This window comes from Odocoileus virginianus, chromosome 4, assembly GCF_023699985.2.
Source record: "Odocoileus virginianus isolate 20LAN1187 ecotype Illinois chromosome 4, Ovbor_1.2, whole genome shotgun sequence".
Lineage (NCBI taxonomy): Eukaryota > Metazoa > Chordata > Mammalia > Artiodactyla > Cervidae > Odocoileus > Odocoileus virginianus.
This window is the reverse complement of record NC_069677.1, coordinates 8874081-8892446: the sequence shown is the minus strand read 5'-3', so window position 1 is coordinate 8892446 and position 18366 is coordinate 8874081. Positions and strand designations below refer to the sequence as shown.

At 37.0% G+C, this 18366-nt stretch overlaps 1 protein-coding gene and 1 pseudogene across 6 annotated transcripts in view; both read left to right on the top strand.

Annotated features, from left to right (window-relative positions):
* Positions 1 to 13052, top strand: part of IQCB1 (IQ motif containing B1) — a 41581-nt gene extending 28529 nt beyond the window's left edge. For 5 of the 6 annotated variants that reach the window (XM_020916367.2, XM_020916368.2, XM_070466049.1 and 2 more), the window contains 5 exons: positions 836 to 978; positions 2570 to 2718; positions 9731 to 9862; positions 11471 to 11627; positions 12466 to 13052. In XM_020916367.2, the coding sequence (XP_020772026.2) occupies positions 836 to 978; positions 2570 to 2718; positions 9731 to 9862; positions 11471 to 11627; positions 12466 to 12695 (811 nt within the window). In that variant the 3' untranslated portion in view covers positions 12696 to 13052. Of the gene's footprint in view, positions 1 to 835; positions 979 to 2569; positions 2719 to 9730; positions 9867 to 11470; positions 11628 to 12465 lie in introns of all 6 variants that reach the window. The other variant, XM_020916373.2, reaches the window with a different exon arrangement.
* LOC110152581 (pirin-like) lies at positions 2731 to 8819 on the top strand (annotated as a pseudogene).
* Positions 13053 to 18366: the final 5314 nt, after the last annotated feature.

Genomic DNA, 18366 nt, shown 5'->3' with positions numbered 1-18366 from the left:
GTCTTTATGCCAAAGTGGCATATTCCACTTTCAACTTCCCCTTGAAACTGATCTCAAAGGCATAACTATATCTCTTCTTTGTTTGCCTTAGGGACAGTGATTGTAGGCAGCAATCACTCAGATAAATGTTGGTTGAGTTAAATGAACAAAACCCATTAAGTTCTTCTTTGAAATTTTTATTTTTTCATAGTTTATGGAGTTCCATCCAGTTAATGAACCAGAATTTATTTATATAACTCACTGTTGTAGGATATGGGCTTCCCTCATGGCTCAATGGTAAAGAATCCACCTGCCAGTGCAGGAGATGCAGGGTTCAATCCCTGGGTCAGGAAGATCCCCTGGAGTAGGAAATGGCAACCCACCCCAGTGTTCTTGTTTGGGAAATCCCATGGACAAAGGAGCCTGGTGGGCTATGACTTATCAACTAAACAGCAACAACATTGCAAGACATATGGTTTGTTTTCAACTTGTTACTATTGTAATGATGTGGAGAAAATCCTTGAACATAAATGTTGACATATGTATCAGATTTTTCCTTAAGGAGTATTAGAAATGGAATTAATTGGTTATGATTTTTAAGGTGTTTGATACATATTTTAAATATTTCTCCAGAAAAAAATTTGATGCATATATCTAAATATTTCTTCAGAAATGTTGTATACGCAGCACATGAAAACTTATTTCATCATATTCTAACTATACTAGGGATTATCTTTAAAATCTTTTTTGCTCTCTGTACTTATATGATTACCAGCAAGGTTAAGCCTTTTTTCATATACTTCTTGAGTAGATATATGATTATGAAAATTATGTGTACTTAATGTTTCCATCATAGATCTAAACGAACAAAGATGTTAATGAAGCTAAGTAGACAGAAGGAAGAAGAGGACCACAGATTACAGCTGCAAATTCAAAGGCAGAGAGCCATGAGACTTTCCCGAGAAATACGGCTAAGTATGCTTGAAATAGTTCATCCAGGTGTGTGGCATTATCAGTTTCTAAGCATAAGACTGATAGGGTAGCTTTTGATAAACCAAATTTCCTAGGTACCTGATGAGTTAATTTTAAAATGTGGACCTTTAGCCCTGTTTCAACTTTTTCAGGTAAATCTTACTAAATCTCTTCAGTCAAAAAAAAAAAATTCTTATTTTTTTCTGATTAGACTTACTAGTTGATGATGAGCAATCTCTCTATTAATTTTTCTTAATTTTCAGATAAATCAGTGAAACATAAAATTTTATGCTTAAAGATAGATGTCTTTGACATAAAGAAAGAACCCCTTGAACTTAGTAAGATGTTAGAATATTGCTACGTTGCTACATTGTGCCCTCAGAACTTAACTCATGCCTCAGTACAAACCTGGTGACACCTTCTTGCCATCTTTGACACACAAAACTGAAATTAATGTTAAAGTGTAGCCTGGGAAATCAGAGTCTTTTCAACATTCCTTTTTTATTCTTCTCCACCTTCCTACTACTTATTTCCAGTATCCCTCAATAGCCTCTTACTTTTCTTCCTTTCCCTTAAATATAGATCCATCCCAGGGTTCCTTCCTTACCCAATTTTTCTCATATTGCTCTTCCTGGGGTATCCCATCCATAACTGTAGCTTCAATTACCAAATGAGTGCTTAGCACTCTTAAGTCTTGTCTGCATCCTCACCCTTTTCCCTAAGATCTAGACCAGCCCTACCCAACAGAACTTTCTGCAAAATAAAATGTTCTTTGTCTGCACTGTTCAGTACAGTGCCAATGGTTAGAGATAGCTGTTGACTTGAAATGTGGCTAGTGCACTTGAGGGCCTTAAATTTTATTGTCTTTAAGTAGCCATTTGTGACTAGTGCTTACTACATTGGACAACACAGCTCTGTAGCCAGGTGGTTATTGATTAGCTTTACTTAGATAGCCACAAGCATCCCCAAAGCTAGTCATTATCTGTCCCCACAGATTTCTACTTCTTGTATTCCTAATCTCTCAGGTAACTGCACCAGCAGTCTACTCAACGTCCCATCTATGAGACATCCTGGAATTTTTTCCCCTCCCTCCACATGTAGTTCACCACTAAATCCTATGAATTTTGGCACTGTCTCTCAAATATATCCCCTTTTAATTTTTAAAATTAAAAATTTTTTATATTTTAAATTTCTAAATTTAAAAAGAAAATTATCTGTAGAACCAAATGAGTGACTCAAGAGAAATTTAGAACCATACAGAGTAGGTAATGTATATACACAATGTGCCCTTTCCTTTTGGTGGTATGGAATGACTTTCTAACTATTTACTTATGATTCTTTTTTTCTAAATATTCTTGCTATTGGATTTTTAGTCCTTTCTCATTTATAGGACTCAAAATAATTATGTGAGTCTTTTTCCTAAAGAAGATGCATAAACTGAGAAGACTTGAAGCTCTTTGTTTCTAAAATCTTATAACCATTGTAAAATAGTAGAATTGGGAAAATCATATTGAAAATAATTAAAGGACTACAAGATTGTTACTTTGATTGTCCTGATTCTAGAATTTGAGAAAGCATAGAAGTGAGTATGTTGTAACAGTGTCTGTCATCTTTTTAGGTCAGGTGGAAAAACATAACCGGGAAATAGAAGAGAAATCAGCACTGATTATCCAGAAACATTGGAAAGGGTACAGGGAAAGGAAAAATTTTCGTCAACAGAGGCCATCTCTTACGGAATATAAAGCGGCTGTCATACTTCAGAGAGCAGTAAGTCTGATGTAGTAAAAAGAATACTGGATTAGTAGGCAGAGACATGGGTTCAAACTTGACTTTTGCTATTTACCTGCTGTAAAGCCTTGGTTTAGTCACTTAGCTTTTTCTAAGCCTTAGTTTCTTCCTCTGTCAGAACCTCCTTAGGGCCAAAATGATTTAGATATTCAGTCTTTATTACTTTGATAGAACCTTGTGCGTCATTTACCAAAATGCAGTGTTGTTATGTTAATTTTTTTTGTTTTTACTTGAACTATGAGCATCTCAAGGAAAAGTCACTAAGTCTTATTTATTGTCAACTTCTCACATGTGCTTGATACATGAATGAATATCTACCCTGTCTTTTTCACTCAGTTGTTATGTGGATCAGATGACCTAATTTTTGGGAAAGTATTTTTTCAATTGTAAAGTCCTGTTTAAGTGCAGCATATCATACTGGATGTTTTAAATGCATAGATAATATATTAGGTATAATTAGATCATTATAATTCTTGAATTATAGAATGGTGTTCTTCAGTGATTTTCCTGGGGTTTATCTGGAGCATAGTAATATTTTATAGCACAAGACTGTCTATTTCACTTAATATCTAGTTTTCCTAATATATAGTTGTTTACTTACATATGGTTAACATTCATATTAGGATTTCAGTCTTATAGCATTTAGATTTATAATCCTTATTGTAAAATTTTAGGTCAGTTTCAGTTTTTCACAGTCATAGATTTTGAACAGTCTATCTGTTGATTTCCCTGATTAAGCTTTTACAAAGTTTTTTTCAAACCATTCAAAAAACATAGAGTACTCTACTCTGGGAGGGATAGTCTGCTGCCTACATCTTTCTCATTCAGGCCAAGTCTGCAATAGACAGTCCTGTTCTGTTACTGAATCACATCCATGCATGTTGTTTACCTTCTGCTAAGCAAGGCCATCTAAGGATTAACCCATAGATACCAGTGTTAGCCCTGGAGGAGGGCCTGGCAACCCATTCCAGTATTCTTGCTTGGAGAATCACCATGGACAGAGGAACCTGGCAGGCTACAGTCCATGGGGTCACAAAGAGCTGGAAATGACTGAGCGACTAAGCATAGCACAGCACTAGTGTTAGAGACTGATGGTGAAAGGAGGAACCTGTGGGTTCTTTCTAATACCTTCACCTCATGACTACCTCCTTTTTTTTTTTTCCTGTGCTGCTTGTCATATGGGATCTTAGTTCCCTGACCAGGGATCAAACCCATGCCCACTGCAGTGGTGCAGTAGAAGTGCAGAGTCTTAACCACTGGACTACCAGGGAAGTCCCAAATTTTTTATTTTGATTACATGTTGAAATGCTCATATTTTACATATATTGAGTTATGCTTATGTAACTCAATACATGTAAAATACTAATTTCACCTCTTTTTACCTTTTACTCTGTGTAAACCGGCTAATTTCAAATTACACATCCTTATTCATGTAGACAACTTAGGGTTTTCTGTAGTAGTATAGTATTGGAATTAAATTTGAAGAATTAGCTGCCTTTACCCTTTTAATGCTCCAGGATTTTCTTTTCTTGCTTCCACATCTCTTAAGAAGTTCAAAGGGGCCCCCCAAGAGCATGGGAGTACCGGGCATTAATAGGGCCAAGCAAGGTCAGTGCTAGTGATATGTTAGCAGAACCCTGCCCTCCTTGGCCGGCTTTAGACTCCCAGGGAAGTCTCTGAGAGAGATGGCCAGAGACGCTTAACTGGTCCTCTGCAATTTGGTGCAGATGGCAGACAGCTTTTCTTTTGCAGAGTACTGCGATCTGCTAAGCCTCCAAACTCTCTCTTTTTATCCTTCAACATGGTGTCCTCCAAAGTTACCCTGTTAGTGCTCAGCCAGGAGCAGTTAGAAGGGGTTGAAGCATGGGTCTGCAGAAGCACTGGCAGACCTGAGTTTTAAAATCTGGCTCCGTTTTTACTGTTTGATGAATTTAAAGGTAGTAGACCAGGCAGATTTCCTGATCACGCACACTGAGGTTTTGAAACAATATCTTACCTCCTGGAAGGGGGATGTAGCATAGCTCAGGAAGACTGCCATGGACATGTTGGTCAGTTGAACTCAGGAGGCCTGTACTAGATGATCTCAGGCTGGGGCATTGTGCATGAGGAGATGCCTTGCTCAGAGGAGCCAGTCCATGACCTTCAACTGTGGGTTAATTTGAGGAGCCCACAGAAGATAGTGAAGCCTTGGTACCAGGGACTGAAAAGCAGTGAAATCCCTAAACCCAGTAAGAATAGTGTGACCATTGCTGTCATTTCTGGAGAAGCCCTGGGAGTCAAGTCCAAGATTTACATCTACACACCAACCTTACATTTGGACTTCAAATTGGACAAAGGAGCAAAGCATTTCCAGCCTATTCCTAAAGGATGGACAAGCTCCCTTTGTACCATATCTGGAAATGTGTATACTGTACCTGATAATATGCAACAAAAAACAGAACCTCATCCCACAGCTGTGTTAGGGGAAGGTGACAGTGTCCAGGTGGAGAATAAAGATCCTGAGAGAAACCACTCCATCCTAATTCTTGAGGAGCCATTAAGAGAACTAGTTATTCAGCATGGAAGAGTGTACTTACTCTTAGAGAATCCAAAATGTGATGCTTTCTTGACTTGAAATTTTTGTAATCTTCTATTTATTGTCAGTGAGGTGCTACTAATTTTCAAACATAACTTAGACCCTCATGAAAGGACACAGCCTCATATACTGCAGAGATACCAAAACTATGACGAGATTTTTTTTATCAAGTCAGTTCAGTTCTTGACATTAGCCAATGCTATTTAACTGACAACTACAGTAAATCTTTAAAGTTCTTTGACAAGAATTCTGTAACTGTGTATGGTGACAGATGTTAACTATACCTACTGTGACAGCCATTTCCGAATATATACAAATATCAACATTATGTTGGACACCTGAAATTAATATAATATTGTATGTCAATAATATTGTACCTCAATTTTAAAAAATAAAGAAAATAAAAAGAACTAAAACTTAAAAAAATGGTTGTAAAAGAGCCAAACCTAAGAATATTTTAAATAAAAGAGATTGTCATTCCTGATGACAGCTTGCAATGGGTGAGGAAGATATAATTGGATTTGTTTATCTGAAATCTGGTCTTTATAAATCATTTACAATCCTAGTTTAAAAACTTGTTTTATATTCCTTGGGAATCGGATGCTAGGAAAATAACTGTTTGCTGTTTACATATGCCTGAGTTTGTTTCAAACTAAGAACTACAGAAAGTTAAAGTGAAGTTGTGTCCGAATCTTTGTGACCCCGTGGACTGTAGCCTAACAGGCTCCTCCGTCCATGGGATTCTCCAGGCAAGAATACTGGATTGGGTTGCCATTTCCTTCTCCAGGGGATCTTCCTGACCCAGTGATCGAACCCAGGTCTCCCGCATTGCAGGCAGACACTTTAACCTCTGAGACACCAGGGAAGCCTAAGAACTACAGAATACATACCATTTTAGTGATAGAAGAAAATATTCTCATCACCTAGAACTTTCTGAATGTCTCCTCCTACTCTAGGTTCATTTTTGATGAACACAAATGAAGAGATGTCTCAGGCCATTCTTGGTTTCAGAAACGTGGAAAATGACTTTGAAAGAGCCAAAACCTGAAAATCAAATACTGGAAACGAGTGACAAGCACAAGGGCAGGACTGACTGCCTTCTAGAATTTTCCATTTGTGGAATCCACCTATTCATATTCAGTGCATCCAATTTCTAAAGCTGACTTTGCCAGTGCTTCTAAAGAATTCCACACTAAAGTGTTAAACATGGTTTTTATAGCAATGAATGTGAGATATTTCCTGGCACCAGCAAATAAACCTAATTATTGGTTCTTTTACAAAAAAGAAAAAGAAGAAGCTCAGAAAGGTGATGTTTGCTTGTATCTCCTCTCTAGAGCCAGAATGATAGCTAATTCTTGCTACCTGATTATAGAAGAAAAGTACCATGTATACATATCCATTGAAGACCAACTGCAAAAGCACTTACTGAAAACAAACCATTGGCAGTTGAAAAAAATAAACATTTGGAGATAGATATAATCTCAGAGATTCCTAATATAACAAAGAATGAAGAAGAGACAGAGAAAGAGATGTCAAGGTGAACTTTGTCTGATCTAAGGGCAAAAATTCCCCTGTTCTGGAAACTTTACTTTTGAGTTCCCAGCATAGCATCATAAACCTGACTTGGTACTAAAAGCAGGAGGCAGAGGAAGGATAGGAAATATAAGGAAGAAAAATCAAGAAAAGGGAAGAACAGAAGAAAAGGAGAAAAATGTCTCAATAGGAGAATGAAAACACAGTTGCAGGCTTGAGTACTATAGTGAAAACAGATATTAAAGAAAGTTTATATATTGATGTGAAAACCTCCAGCCCCTTTTTACTTCTCAGCTCTCAGTGCTGTCACCCAGGCTTAAACCCTGTTGAAAGCATTTTCTTGAGGAAATCTGAACAGTCCAAGAGAATAGTTAAACTCACATTGAGGTGCTCCAATGAAACAGCCCAGTTCAGTAGCCCTAAAAAGAAGTACATAGTAGATTAACCCTACCCTCCTGCTCATTTCCTCCTTCTCAGCATTTCTAAACAGCCGAAAGTATCACTGGACATCTGAGGAAAGCTAACACCAAACAAACAGAATAAAACTACTTGATGGAAACAGCTATTGCAGGGATAAGAAAACATTTTAAATGTATTATTTTCTCAGAGAGCTAAAAGAAAATTATATATGAAGCAAAATCAAGATGCTGTATGACAGGGAACAAATACAATAAAATTTGCCAGAAAAAATAATACAAGATATAATAAAAGGGGTAGGAAAAAAGGTTTGGGAAATCTAGAAAGCAGGGCAAAAAGAAAAGAGAACCAGTCTAAGAGATCAAATATCCAAACATGTGAAACAGAGAAAAGAAAAAAAAAGCTGGAGGAGAGAAAATAGTTTGATTTCCCAGAACCAAATGCCATGTGGTTTAATTCAAAAGGACTGAACAACTGTCCAATACAAAGACAGAAATATACTCACATTTATTTCACATTGGTGAAATACACTGGGAACAAAAGTACTCTTCAACAACATAATTGGAAGCTAAAAGGTATTGGAGTTAGGCTGACACATGTTTGAGGGAAAATGACGTCCAATTAGAATTCTGCATCCAACCAAACCATCAGTTAAAAATAAAGATAGACTATAAAGATATATTTATGCATCACAAATCTCTGAAACAAAGGAATAACTCAAGAAAGGAATCCAGAAAACACAAAGGAAAAATGAAGAGTCACCAAGATGATGGTGAATGGGGATATCAGATGACAGCTATGCACCAAGCATAGAGAACAGTTGATTCAGATTGGAGCAGGTCAAAAAGCTCCAGAATATATATCCAAGAAAATTAATTTGGTAGATTGCCTGATATGTTTTACTGTGTGAACAATTAAGGCAGAAGTTGTTATGTATAATCAGTGATAAATACATAGAAAAATAATCAAGGAAAATACTGGAATTATTAATTCCTTGCTTATTTTTCTAATGTATTAAAATATGCAAGGAAGAAAAAAGTAATCATCACATACTATATGGTCATAAAATGAATAGCCTTTATGTAGGCATAATGTAAACACTGAACATTAACATAACTAAAATTATGATTTAATAATATTGAATATTTAGAGAGAATAGAAAGTATGTGTGAAAGAGAGCTAAGTCCTTACCTTTCAGATAAGAAAGTCAATAGATAATACCTATTACTGAAAAAAGTCACAAAAATGTAGATGGAAATAAAACATCAGAAGAAAAACCTGAAAGAACTAAAGTTGATGTCTTTGAGAGGAGAGGACAGGCTAACTCGGCAGAGAGCTGTAAATTTTTAACAGTTCTTCTAAAGCTGATAATTTAAACGATAGAGTTACATCAACAAATTTTTGGAAAGCATCAAATTGTAAAATATATTAGGTTGCAGGTCATGCAGTTTTCTTGTAACTCTTCAGCTCTATAGTTGTAGCACAAAAGAAATTGTGGACAGTATGGAAACAAATGAGCATGATTGTGTTTCAATAAACATTTGTAGATGCTGAATTTTGAATTTCCCTTAATTTTCACATGTCATAATTCTTTTCCTTTTGAACTTTATAATCACATAAAATATAAAAGGGCTTCCCTGGTGACTCAGACAGTAAAGAATCTGCTTGCAGTACAGGTGAGCTTGGTTCAGTCCCTAGGTCAGAAAGATCTCCTGGAGAAGGTAATAGGTACCCATTCCAGCATTCTTGCCTGGAGAATTCCATGGACAGAGGAGCCTGGCAGGCTACAGTCTATGGGATCTGAAAGAATCAGACACGACTGAGCAACTAACACTTGCACTTCACTTTCAAAATATAAAACACTCATTCTTCTCCAGCTAGTCAAAAACAGCAGCTGAATTTTATGTGGGCCATAATTTTCCAACTTTTGCCTTTAATAAAGTGAACATAGAGCAAAGGAGAAGAGTGAAAAAGATTGGGCAAAATAATTTCTTGTCTCCAAATCTTGCCTGTTACAAGATTTCTTATCAGGAATTCATTCTGAAGAACAAAAGGAAGCACATTTGTTTACCAAACTTTTTCTAATTTACTGTCTCCTTGATCTTTACTATCTTTTGGCTAAGTAGAATAGGGGATCCCTGTTTTCTGTAGACGTAGAACCTGTCTTACGGAGATTGAGTGACTTGCCCAAAATCAAACAGTTTTATAAGGGACTAGAACTTAGACTAGAACTGGTTCCCTGTTTATTTCTCTTTATTGCCTTCTGTAAAAATAATACATGAATATATCCTTGTAAAATATTAAAACATTACAAAAGATTATAAAGATTGTCCCATCTGTCATCTCTCCCTATATATACCCCATGAGTTAACAACTATTACAGTGTTGTTCCTACTATATATTGTTGTAGGAAGAAAATAGCTCTATCAGGGAAGAAAAATCACAAATCTTTTTTTTTCCCCCCAGACTCTTAAATTCCTAGCAAAATGCCGTAAGAAAAAGAAACTATTTACGCCTTGGCCTGGACTCAGAGAACTCACTGATGCACGCAGAATTGAACTGAAACAACAAGTGGATGACTATATCAGAAGACATCCAGTGTGTAGGCTTTTGTGTGTGATTATTGATTATTGCAGTGTGTGATACTCAGCAACAAATAAGTCTCAGTTGTATATGTACATTTATTGTTGGCATAAGGTAATGCAATGGCTTTATCGTAGCATTACCATGGCTTTTCTATGGCTTTGGAGTCTTATAATTTCGTGGACCATAAAGGTAAAGTCAGTAGTAAAGGACATTTCACTTCAACTTAGTGGTTTTCCATACTTTATCAGCAAGACTGTTGATACATCCTTATCAACATTTATTATTTTCACATCCTAATGAACATGAAGTAGTATTGTGATTTGGGTTATATTCTCTAATAATTAGTGATTTTTAATATCTCTTTATGTGTTTATTGCCTATTTATGTCCTTTTTTGGAGAAATTTCAATTGAAGTCCTTTACCCATTTTTAATCAGTTTTTTTTTTTTTTTTAGTGTTGAGTTTTAGGAGTTCTCTGTATATTCTGGATATTAATTCCTTATCAGATGTGTGATTTGTAAATATTTTCTTCCATTCTGTGGGCTGCCTTTTAACTCTGTTGTTAGTGTCCTTAGATGCACAAAACTTTTTCATTTTGACGAAGTACAATTTGTCTAATTTTTTTTTGTTGTTTGTACCTTCACAGTGTCATATTAAAGAAATCATTGCCAAATCTAATATCATAAAGCTTTTTCTCTATCTTTTCTTCTAAGAGTTTTATAATTTTAGCCCTTATGGTTTAGGGCTTTGATCTCTACTTTTTATTAATGCACTGTGCGTGATTCTGATGCATTCTCCTATTTAAAAAAGAAGTGCCTCTTTAGCCATGCTCTAGTACAGCTGTTACTCTGTGGCTGACAAGTGGGATGTTAGTTAGAACAAGGCAGCATCCATGATCCAGGAACTGGAATACCTGAGAAAACTGTAGTGTTAGAAACTTTATCAGTTTCAGTGTTGAAGTTATGTCATCCTTGTTCTAAATATTAATAATTAGGTTAGTTCTCTTTAAAGTAGCTAACTAGCCAGAAGAATATGATCCTTTGAATGATTCTGTCCCATGTTCTGTGAAATTAGAGGCTGTATAACATTATGGCTTAGATAAGTTTGAGAGAAAGAATAGGATAAGAAGTAAGGCAGTTTCTCAGGTGGGGTTCAGAACAAAGGGATTGGTCCTATTACTCCTCCAGGCCAGTGTCTTTACCAAACTATTTGTAATTTTCACTGTGATTCCTCAATCTTACCTCTTCTCCCAGAATACTACACTATGTGAGGAAGTGAGGTATAGGAGTAGATCAAAAAGAATCTTGCCCACCTGCATTTTCAATGAAATCTACTTTTAAGAAGTTATTTAATGTTTGTTCATGAGTACAAGATCGGGCTTCCCTGATGGTTCAGTGGTAAAGAATCTACCTGCCAGTGCAGGAGACATGGGTTCAGTCTCTAGTCCAGGAAGATCCCACATGCTATGGGGCAACTAAGCCCATCCACCACAACTACTGAATCTGTGCTCTAGAGCCCGGGAGCCACAACTACTGAACTCACATGCAGCAACTACTGAAAGTGAAACACACTTTGATATATGTGTCCTTCATGTGACAATTTTCTTGTCTTTTGTTCCCAGGGTTCTCAGATATCAGATGTGGCCAGCAGGGAGCTCCATTCCCAAGCACAAGAACGACTGCAACACTACTTCATGGGCAGGGCTCTAGAAGAGAGAGCTCAACAGCACAGGGAGGCACTGATGGCTCAGATCAGCACCAACATTGAACAGTTGATGAGTATGTGCTTATTCCATTTCTGTTTCCTAAAAGGAACACCTATGCAATATTTTGGTGACAGCCATAATCTTCAGAAGGAAAATAGCATTTAGTGGTCTATTAGCCCATTTCCTATCCTCAGAAATTTCTACTTCTGGATCATATCAGCACACAATGTTTTCAACTGATGCATATCCCTTAACCTTCCTGACTGCTTCCCTCAGCCTTTCTATCATTCATATGTACCAACTCAGACAAAGTTATTAATTTCAAAGATGCTGAGCCCTACTAGCCAGACTTTGTTATATAGTAAGAAAAGCTTCTTACACCTACTTTAAAAGTAGATAATGACAGTATTTTATGGTGCCATTATATATTTTTAATGGATTGTTTTCACAAAAATTAATTCACTTGCTTCTCACAACTGCTGGTACATTAAATGAGAGATCCTATCCCATTAAGCCAGTGTTTCAGACGGGTTCTGAAACACTTTCATTATTTGCAGAGCAGAAGGCATCAGGGTCCTCTGTTTAGTGCCATTTACTTGTAAATTTTGTATTTTTTAATGGATGGGTGGCTGGAACTGAGCCTCTCATCTGTAAGAATTCTGCTATTTTTTTTTAAGTTCCTACTCTTTTTAAAAAACCATCTAAAAAAAAATCTACCTCTTTGTTCTTTCCCTTTAAGCACAGAAGAATGGGCTACATCTTGTGAATAGTCACATGCCAACTACAGCTGGCAATAATAGTTAGAATCTAGTTTCTGCTGCTATTGCAGAGTACCAGCTCTGCAGTTTCTAAGTTTTTGTTTGTTTGGTACGGAACTCTTCCACTCACCTGTTTATTTTTTGTTACTACAGAAGCACCAAGTCTGAAGGAGGCAGAAGGAAAAGATCCTGAGCTCTTCCTAAGTAGATCCAGGCCTGTGGCAGCCAAAGCCAAGCAGGCCCATCTTACCACCCTGAAACATATACAAGCACCCTGGTGGAAGAAGCTTGGGGAAGAAGCAGGAGATGATATTGATGTCCCAAAGGATGAACTTAGTGTAGAATTAGGAACTTTATTCATTGGTGGAACCAAACCACCTTAAGTTACCTGGAGGAATGAATATCTATATTTAAAGAGATTATATTGCTTCTACCTCTGACATGCTAGTAGACTAGTGTTATCCTTAACTCATGGTTTTCCAGAAGTTCTTCTCCAAACAAGACTTGAAGGAAATAGGCAAAGAGTTATTTTCTACCTTAATTTCAATTCTTTTCTTTTTCCACACCTCCATCCTTGGCCACACATACAAATTGGTGTGGCTTTTATTATGAAACTAAACTCAGCATTATATTCTGTTGGTAATATATGTTTGAAATGTGATATTTCTTTTTTTGTTTCTGCTGTTTTCCAACTAAAAGGTGTTTTACAAATAAATATTTTCAACAATTGTTCTGAAAAACTTGTCAGGTTTACTTCAACTTTTCATATTTATTGATTTTTCTATTAAATAGGCTTCCCAGATAGCGCAGTGGTAAAGAATTTGCCTGCAATACAGGAGACACAGGAGGCACAGGTTCAATCCCTGGATCAGGAAGATCCCCTGGAGGAGGAAATGGCAACCCACTCCAGTTTTCTTGCCTGGAAAGTCCCATGAACAGAGGAGCCTGGAGGGCTGTAGTCCATGGGATCTCAAAGAAGCAGACATGACTTAGCAAATGTGCATGCATTCACAGGAAAGGTGCTCTTGGAATTTATTAAGGTGAGGGGAAGAAATGGTCAATTGAAAGACAATTAACTATTTTCTACCAGTGTTTGAATTCAGCTTCTGTCTTCCTATTTCTAAAAGTAACTACATTTAAAAAGTCCACTTGGGATTCAACGCCAGAAAAATTTGTGCTAATAAAACTGCATTCTTTCTATTAAACTAAGAGAACAATATAATATACTATTTCCATTTCGGTCTTGTCTCCTAGGAGTCTCAGAACTAAAAGAATGTTTAATTTCTGCTATGGTTCTCAATATCTACATGATTATTAGGTTCTAGCCTAATAATTTTGAATTTTGCTATTATTTCTGTGTTTTAATGCCAAAAGCCACCTCTATTTGTGTTTTGATAATACAGAATTTACATTAAAATCAATTAAATCATTGACTCCATATCATAAGGAACCTGGAATGTGCTTTTTTCTATAAATGAGTAGCAATACCAGTATTTCTGGATGGAAAGACCAAATACTATAATGTTCATCCCTCTGAAATTTAGTAAAATTCTAGTCAAAATTCTAATGTAATTTTTATTCATAATTTAGAAAATGAGTAAAATTCATTTGTAAGAATAAACATGAGAGTTCTGGTTTCACTTAGAATATAAAAAGTTCCATGAGAACGTTTCTTCCATCTTAACAACAAAAAATTGCAAAGTAATCTATGAAAATCATTTTTCTTGAGCCTATCAGATAGTTGGGGCCTCAAGATAACCAAATAAATCGATGGGACTCAGTATATGAAGTAAACCATTTTATCTTTAAGAGCACAAGAGACAAAAGTGGCTGGAAGAAATCAACTAAAATTTTAACAAATTCTTAAAGGTGAAGTGTGAGTTCCATGTCAGAATATTTAGGAACTTTAGAAGTTAGAGTTTTACCAAATACAACAAAGTTTGGGAGCAGGGCAGGAGACCTGAAGAGAGACCTTTGTGACATAGGCAAATAGGAGATGACAGGCTGCTACTGGGTGACATGCTTAAAGCCTCACCTGCTTTCCCAGACCCTTTTTTTAAAGGTCTTAGGCTGCTAGAGCAGGGGTAGCTAAACCCTCTTACTTCGAAGGCTCAGACAAAATTCCATTGTATCTAAGGAAGGAACAGAAAACCTAGCTGTCTGTGCTGGGGACAGGGGTGATAGGAAATAGTCTACAGTGATACAGGTAGAGTCCAGTGTTACTGAGGGAAGTATGGAAATAAAAACCCTGTCTCCTGGGAGGGAGGCCAAAAATGACGTTGGGCCCAGAAATCCTACACCTACGCAAAGCAGATGTCTGGTAAGCTAATGAAAAGGAGCAAACTCCTAAAAATCAACCACAGATATGAGGCAGTTTGACTACCATGGCATAAGAAAGCCCTATCTCCAACCCCAGGAAGAAGAAACATGGCCTAAAATTTAGGCTGGATCAGGACAAAAGACCACCCAAATCTCAACAATGAATCTAGCACCAAGTAATAAGCAGCAGTAGTTAACCACTGGGGTAGGGAAGCATGGAGACACCCCTTCCCTGAACTCCCCCACCCCACCCCCACAGGAAAGGCAAACAGGGATGCTTGCAAATGGAGGTAAAGCAGGAACATAGAAAAAACTTCAAGCTTTTCAGAGCCCACTACAAGCATAAGGTAACAGCAACTAAAAAATACAGGCACTTAAAGCCTATAGTACATTGAAAATGAAAAGAAAAGCCAGACCCAGCTAAACTCCTGAATGGTTTAACTCAGCCTCTCTGCAACACTGCAATATAATTCATTTTTTTCTTTTAATTTCTGACTTAATGCTGTCTCACTTTCTGACTTTAATGCTGTCTCACTTCCTGACTTTAAACACTACTATGTTTACTACAACAAAACAGTAATTCAATATTACTCAGATAAATGAAAAATAAGACATTTTAAACAGTGATATTGTTAATTATTTGATCATCAACATTTGTCACAATTTAACTTTATTTGTTCCTTATTGTGAAATTCAGACTTAAATTGAAGAAAGTAAGGAAAACCACTAGGCCATTCAGGTATGACCTAAATCAAATCCCTTATGATTATACAGTGGACATAACAAATAAATTCAAGGGATTAGATCTGATAGAATGCCTAAAGAACTATGGACAGAGGTTCATAACATTGTACAGGAAGTGGTGACCAAAACCATCCCCAAGAAAAAGGAAGGCAAAATGGTTGTCTGAGGAGGCCTTACAAATAGCTGAGAAAAGAAGAAAAGTGAAAGGAAAAGGAAAAAATATACCCAACTGAATGAAGAGTTCCAAAGAATAGCAAGGAGAGATAAGAAAGCCTTCTTAAGTGAACAGTGCAAAGAAATAGAAGAAAACAATAGAATGGGAAAGACTAGAGATCTCTTAAAGGAAATTAAGAGATACCAAGGGAACATTTCATGCAAAGATGGGCACAATAAAGGACAGAAATGCTAAGGACCTAATAGAAGCAGAAGATGATACACAGAAGAACTGTACAAAAATGGTATTTTTTTTTTAAAGGTGTTAAAGACCCGGACAACCATGTTGGTGTGGTCACTTGCCTAGAGTCAGACATCCTGGAGTGTGAAGTCAAGTGGGCCTTAGGGAACATTACTACAAACAAAACTAGTGGAGGTAATGGAATTCCAGCTGAGCTATTTCAAATCCTAAAAGATGATGTTAAAGTGCTACACTCTGTATGCCAGCCAATTTGGAAAACTCAGCAATGGCCACAGGGCTAGAAAAGGTCTGTTTTCATTCCAATCGCAAAGAAGGACAGTGCCAAAGAGTGTTCAGACTACCACACAGTTGTGCTGATTCACAAACTAGCAAGGTAATGCTCAAAATCCTTTAACCTAGTCTTCAACAATATGTGAACCAAGAACTCCCAGATGTACAAGCTGGGTTTAGAAAAGGCAGAGGAACCAGAGATCAAATTGCCAGCATCTGTTCAGTTCAGTTGAGTTCATTTCAGTTGCTCAGTCATGTCAGACTTCTTGTGACCCCATGGACTGCATCATGCCAGGCTTCCTTGTCCATCACCAAATCCCAGAGCTTACTCAAACGCATGTCAATCAAGTCGGTGATGCCATCCAACCATCTTATGCTCTGTCGTCCCCTTCTCCTTCTGCCTTCAATCTTTCCCAGCATCAGGGTCTTTTCCAATGAGTCAGTTCTTTGTATCAGGTGGCCAGAGTATTGGAGTTTCAGCTTCAGCATCAGTTCTTCCAATGAATATTCAGGACTGATTTCCTTTAGGATGGACAGGTTAGATCATAGAAAAAGCAAGAGAGTTTCAGAAAAAAAAATCTTCCTTGACCTAAAGCCTGTGACTGTGTGTGTGGATTACAACAAACTGGAAAATTCTTAAAGAGATGGGAATATCAGACCACCTTAACTGCCTCCTGAAGAATTTGTATGCAGGTCAAGAAGCAACAATTAAAACCAAACGTGGAACAATAGACTGGGTTCAAATTGGGAAAGGGGTATGTCAAGGCTATATAATGTCACCCTACTTATTTAACTTCTGTGCAGAATACATCATGAGAAATGCTGGGTTGGATGAATCAGAAGCTGGAATCAAGACTGAGGGGAGAAGTATCAATAGCCTCAGATATGCAGATGATACCACCCAAATGGTGGAAAGCAAAGAGGAACTAAAGAGCCTCTTGATAAAGGTAAAAGAAGAGAGTGAAAAAGCTAGCTTAAAACTCAACATTCAAAAAACTAAGATCATGGCATTCAGGCCCATCACTTCATGGCAAATAGATGGGGGAAAAAATGGAAACAGTGAGTGGCAGATTTTCTTTTCTTGAGCTCCAAAATCACTGTGGATGGTGACCGCAGCTGTGAAATTAAAACATGTATGCTCCTTGGAAGAAAAGCTATGAGAAACCTAACAGTGTACTAAAAAGCAGAGATATCCCTTTGCCGACAAAGGTCTGTATAGTAAAAGCTATGGTTTTTCCAGTAATCATATATGGATGTGAGAATTGGACATTAAAAAAGGCTGAGCACCAAAGAATTGATGCCTTTGAACTGTGTTGCTGGAGAAGACTTGAGAGTCCCTTGGAGAGCAAGATCAAACCAGTCAATCCTTAAGGAAATCAACCCTGAATATTCATTGGAAAGACTGATGCTGAAGCTGAAGTTCTAATACTTTGGCCACCTGATGCAAAGAGCCTACTCATTAGAAAAGACCCTGATGCTGGGAAAGACTGAAGGCAGGAGAAGAAGAGGTGACAGGATGAGATGGTTGAATGGCATCACTGACTTGATGGACATGAGTTTGAGCAAACTCCAGGAGGTGGTGAAGGACAGGGAAGCCTGGTGTGCTACAGTCCATGGGGTCACAAAGAGTTGGACATGACCGAGCAACTGAACAGCAACAGCTTTATTGGATGTCTTGCTCACATCATAGCTCATTTTCTATACAGAATAGAGTACTAGAGTGCATATAATACAAATAGAGACCCAATACATAACATTTATTTTTATAAACCTATAGAGTGAGTGTCTAGAAATAGAAATTTCTGCTAGTTAATAGAAATTCCATAGAAAAGCTATTCTGCATCCTGTTTTTCATTTTAGGAATATTCATATCTGTTTAAGTCATTTTCAAATTATGACAAAATAGAATCCAAAGGCATGATTGCTGTTATAACGATTAAATTTTGAAGATTTTATTCATCTTATAGCTGAAAGTTTGTTTTCATTGACCAGCATCTCACTATTTCTCTCACCTTCTAGCCCATGGTAACCACCATTCTACCTTCTGAGTTTGACTTTTTTTAGATTCCATATACAAGTAAAACCATACAGTTTTTCTCTCTCTGGCTTATTTCACTTAGCACAGTATCCTCCAGGTTCATCTTTGTTGTCACAAATACAGGATTTCCTTCTAAGAAGTGACCAAATAATACCATGTTTATATTTTCTCACATCTTCTTTATCCATTCATCCATTAACACTTAGGTTTTTTTCACAACCTGTTGATGATTATGAATAATGCTGTAATGATGTCTCTGAGATACTGA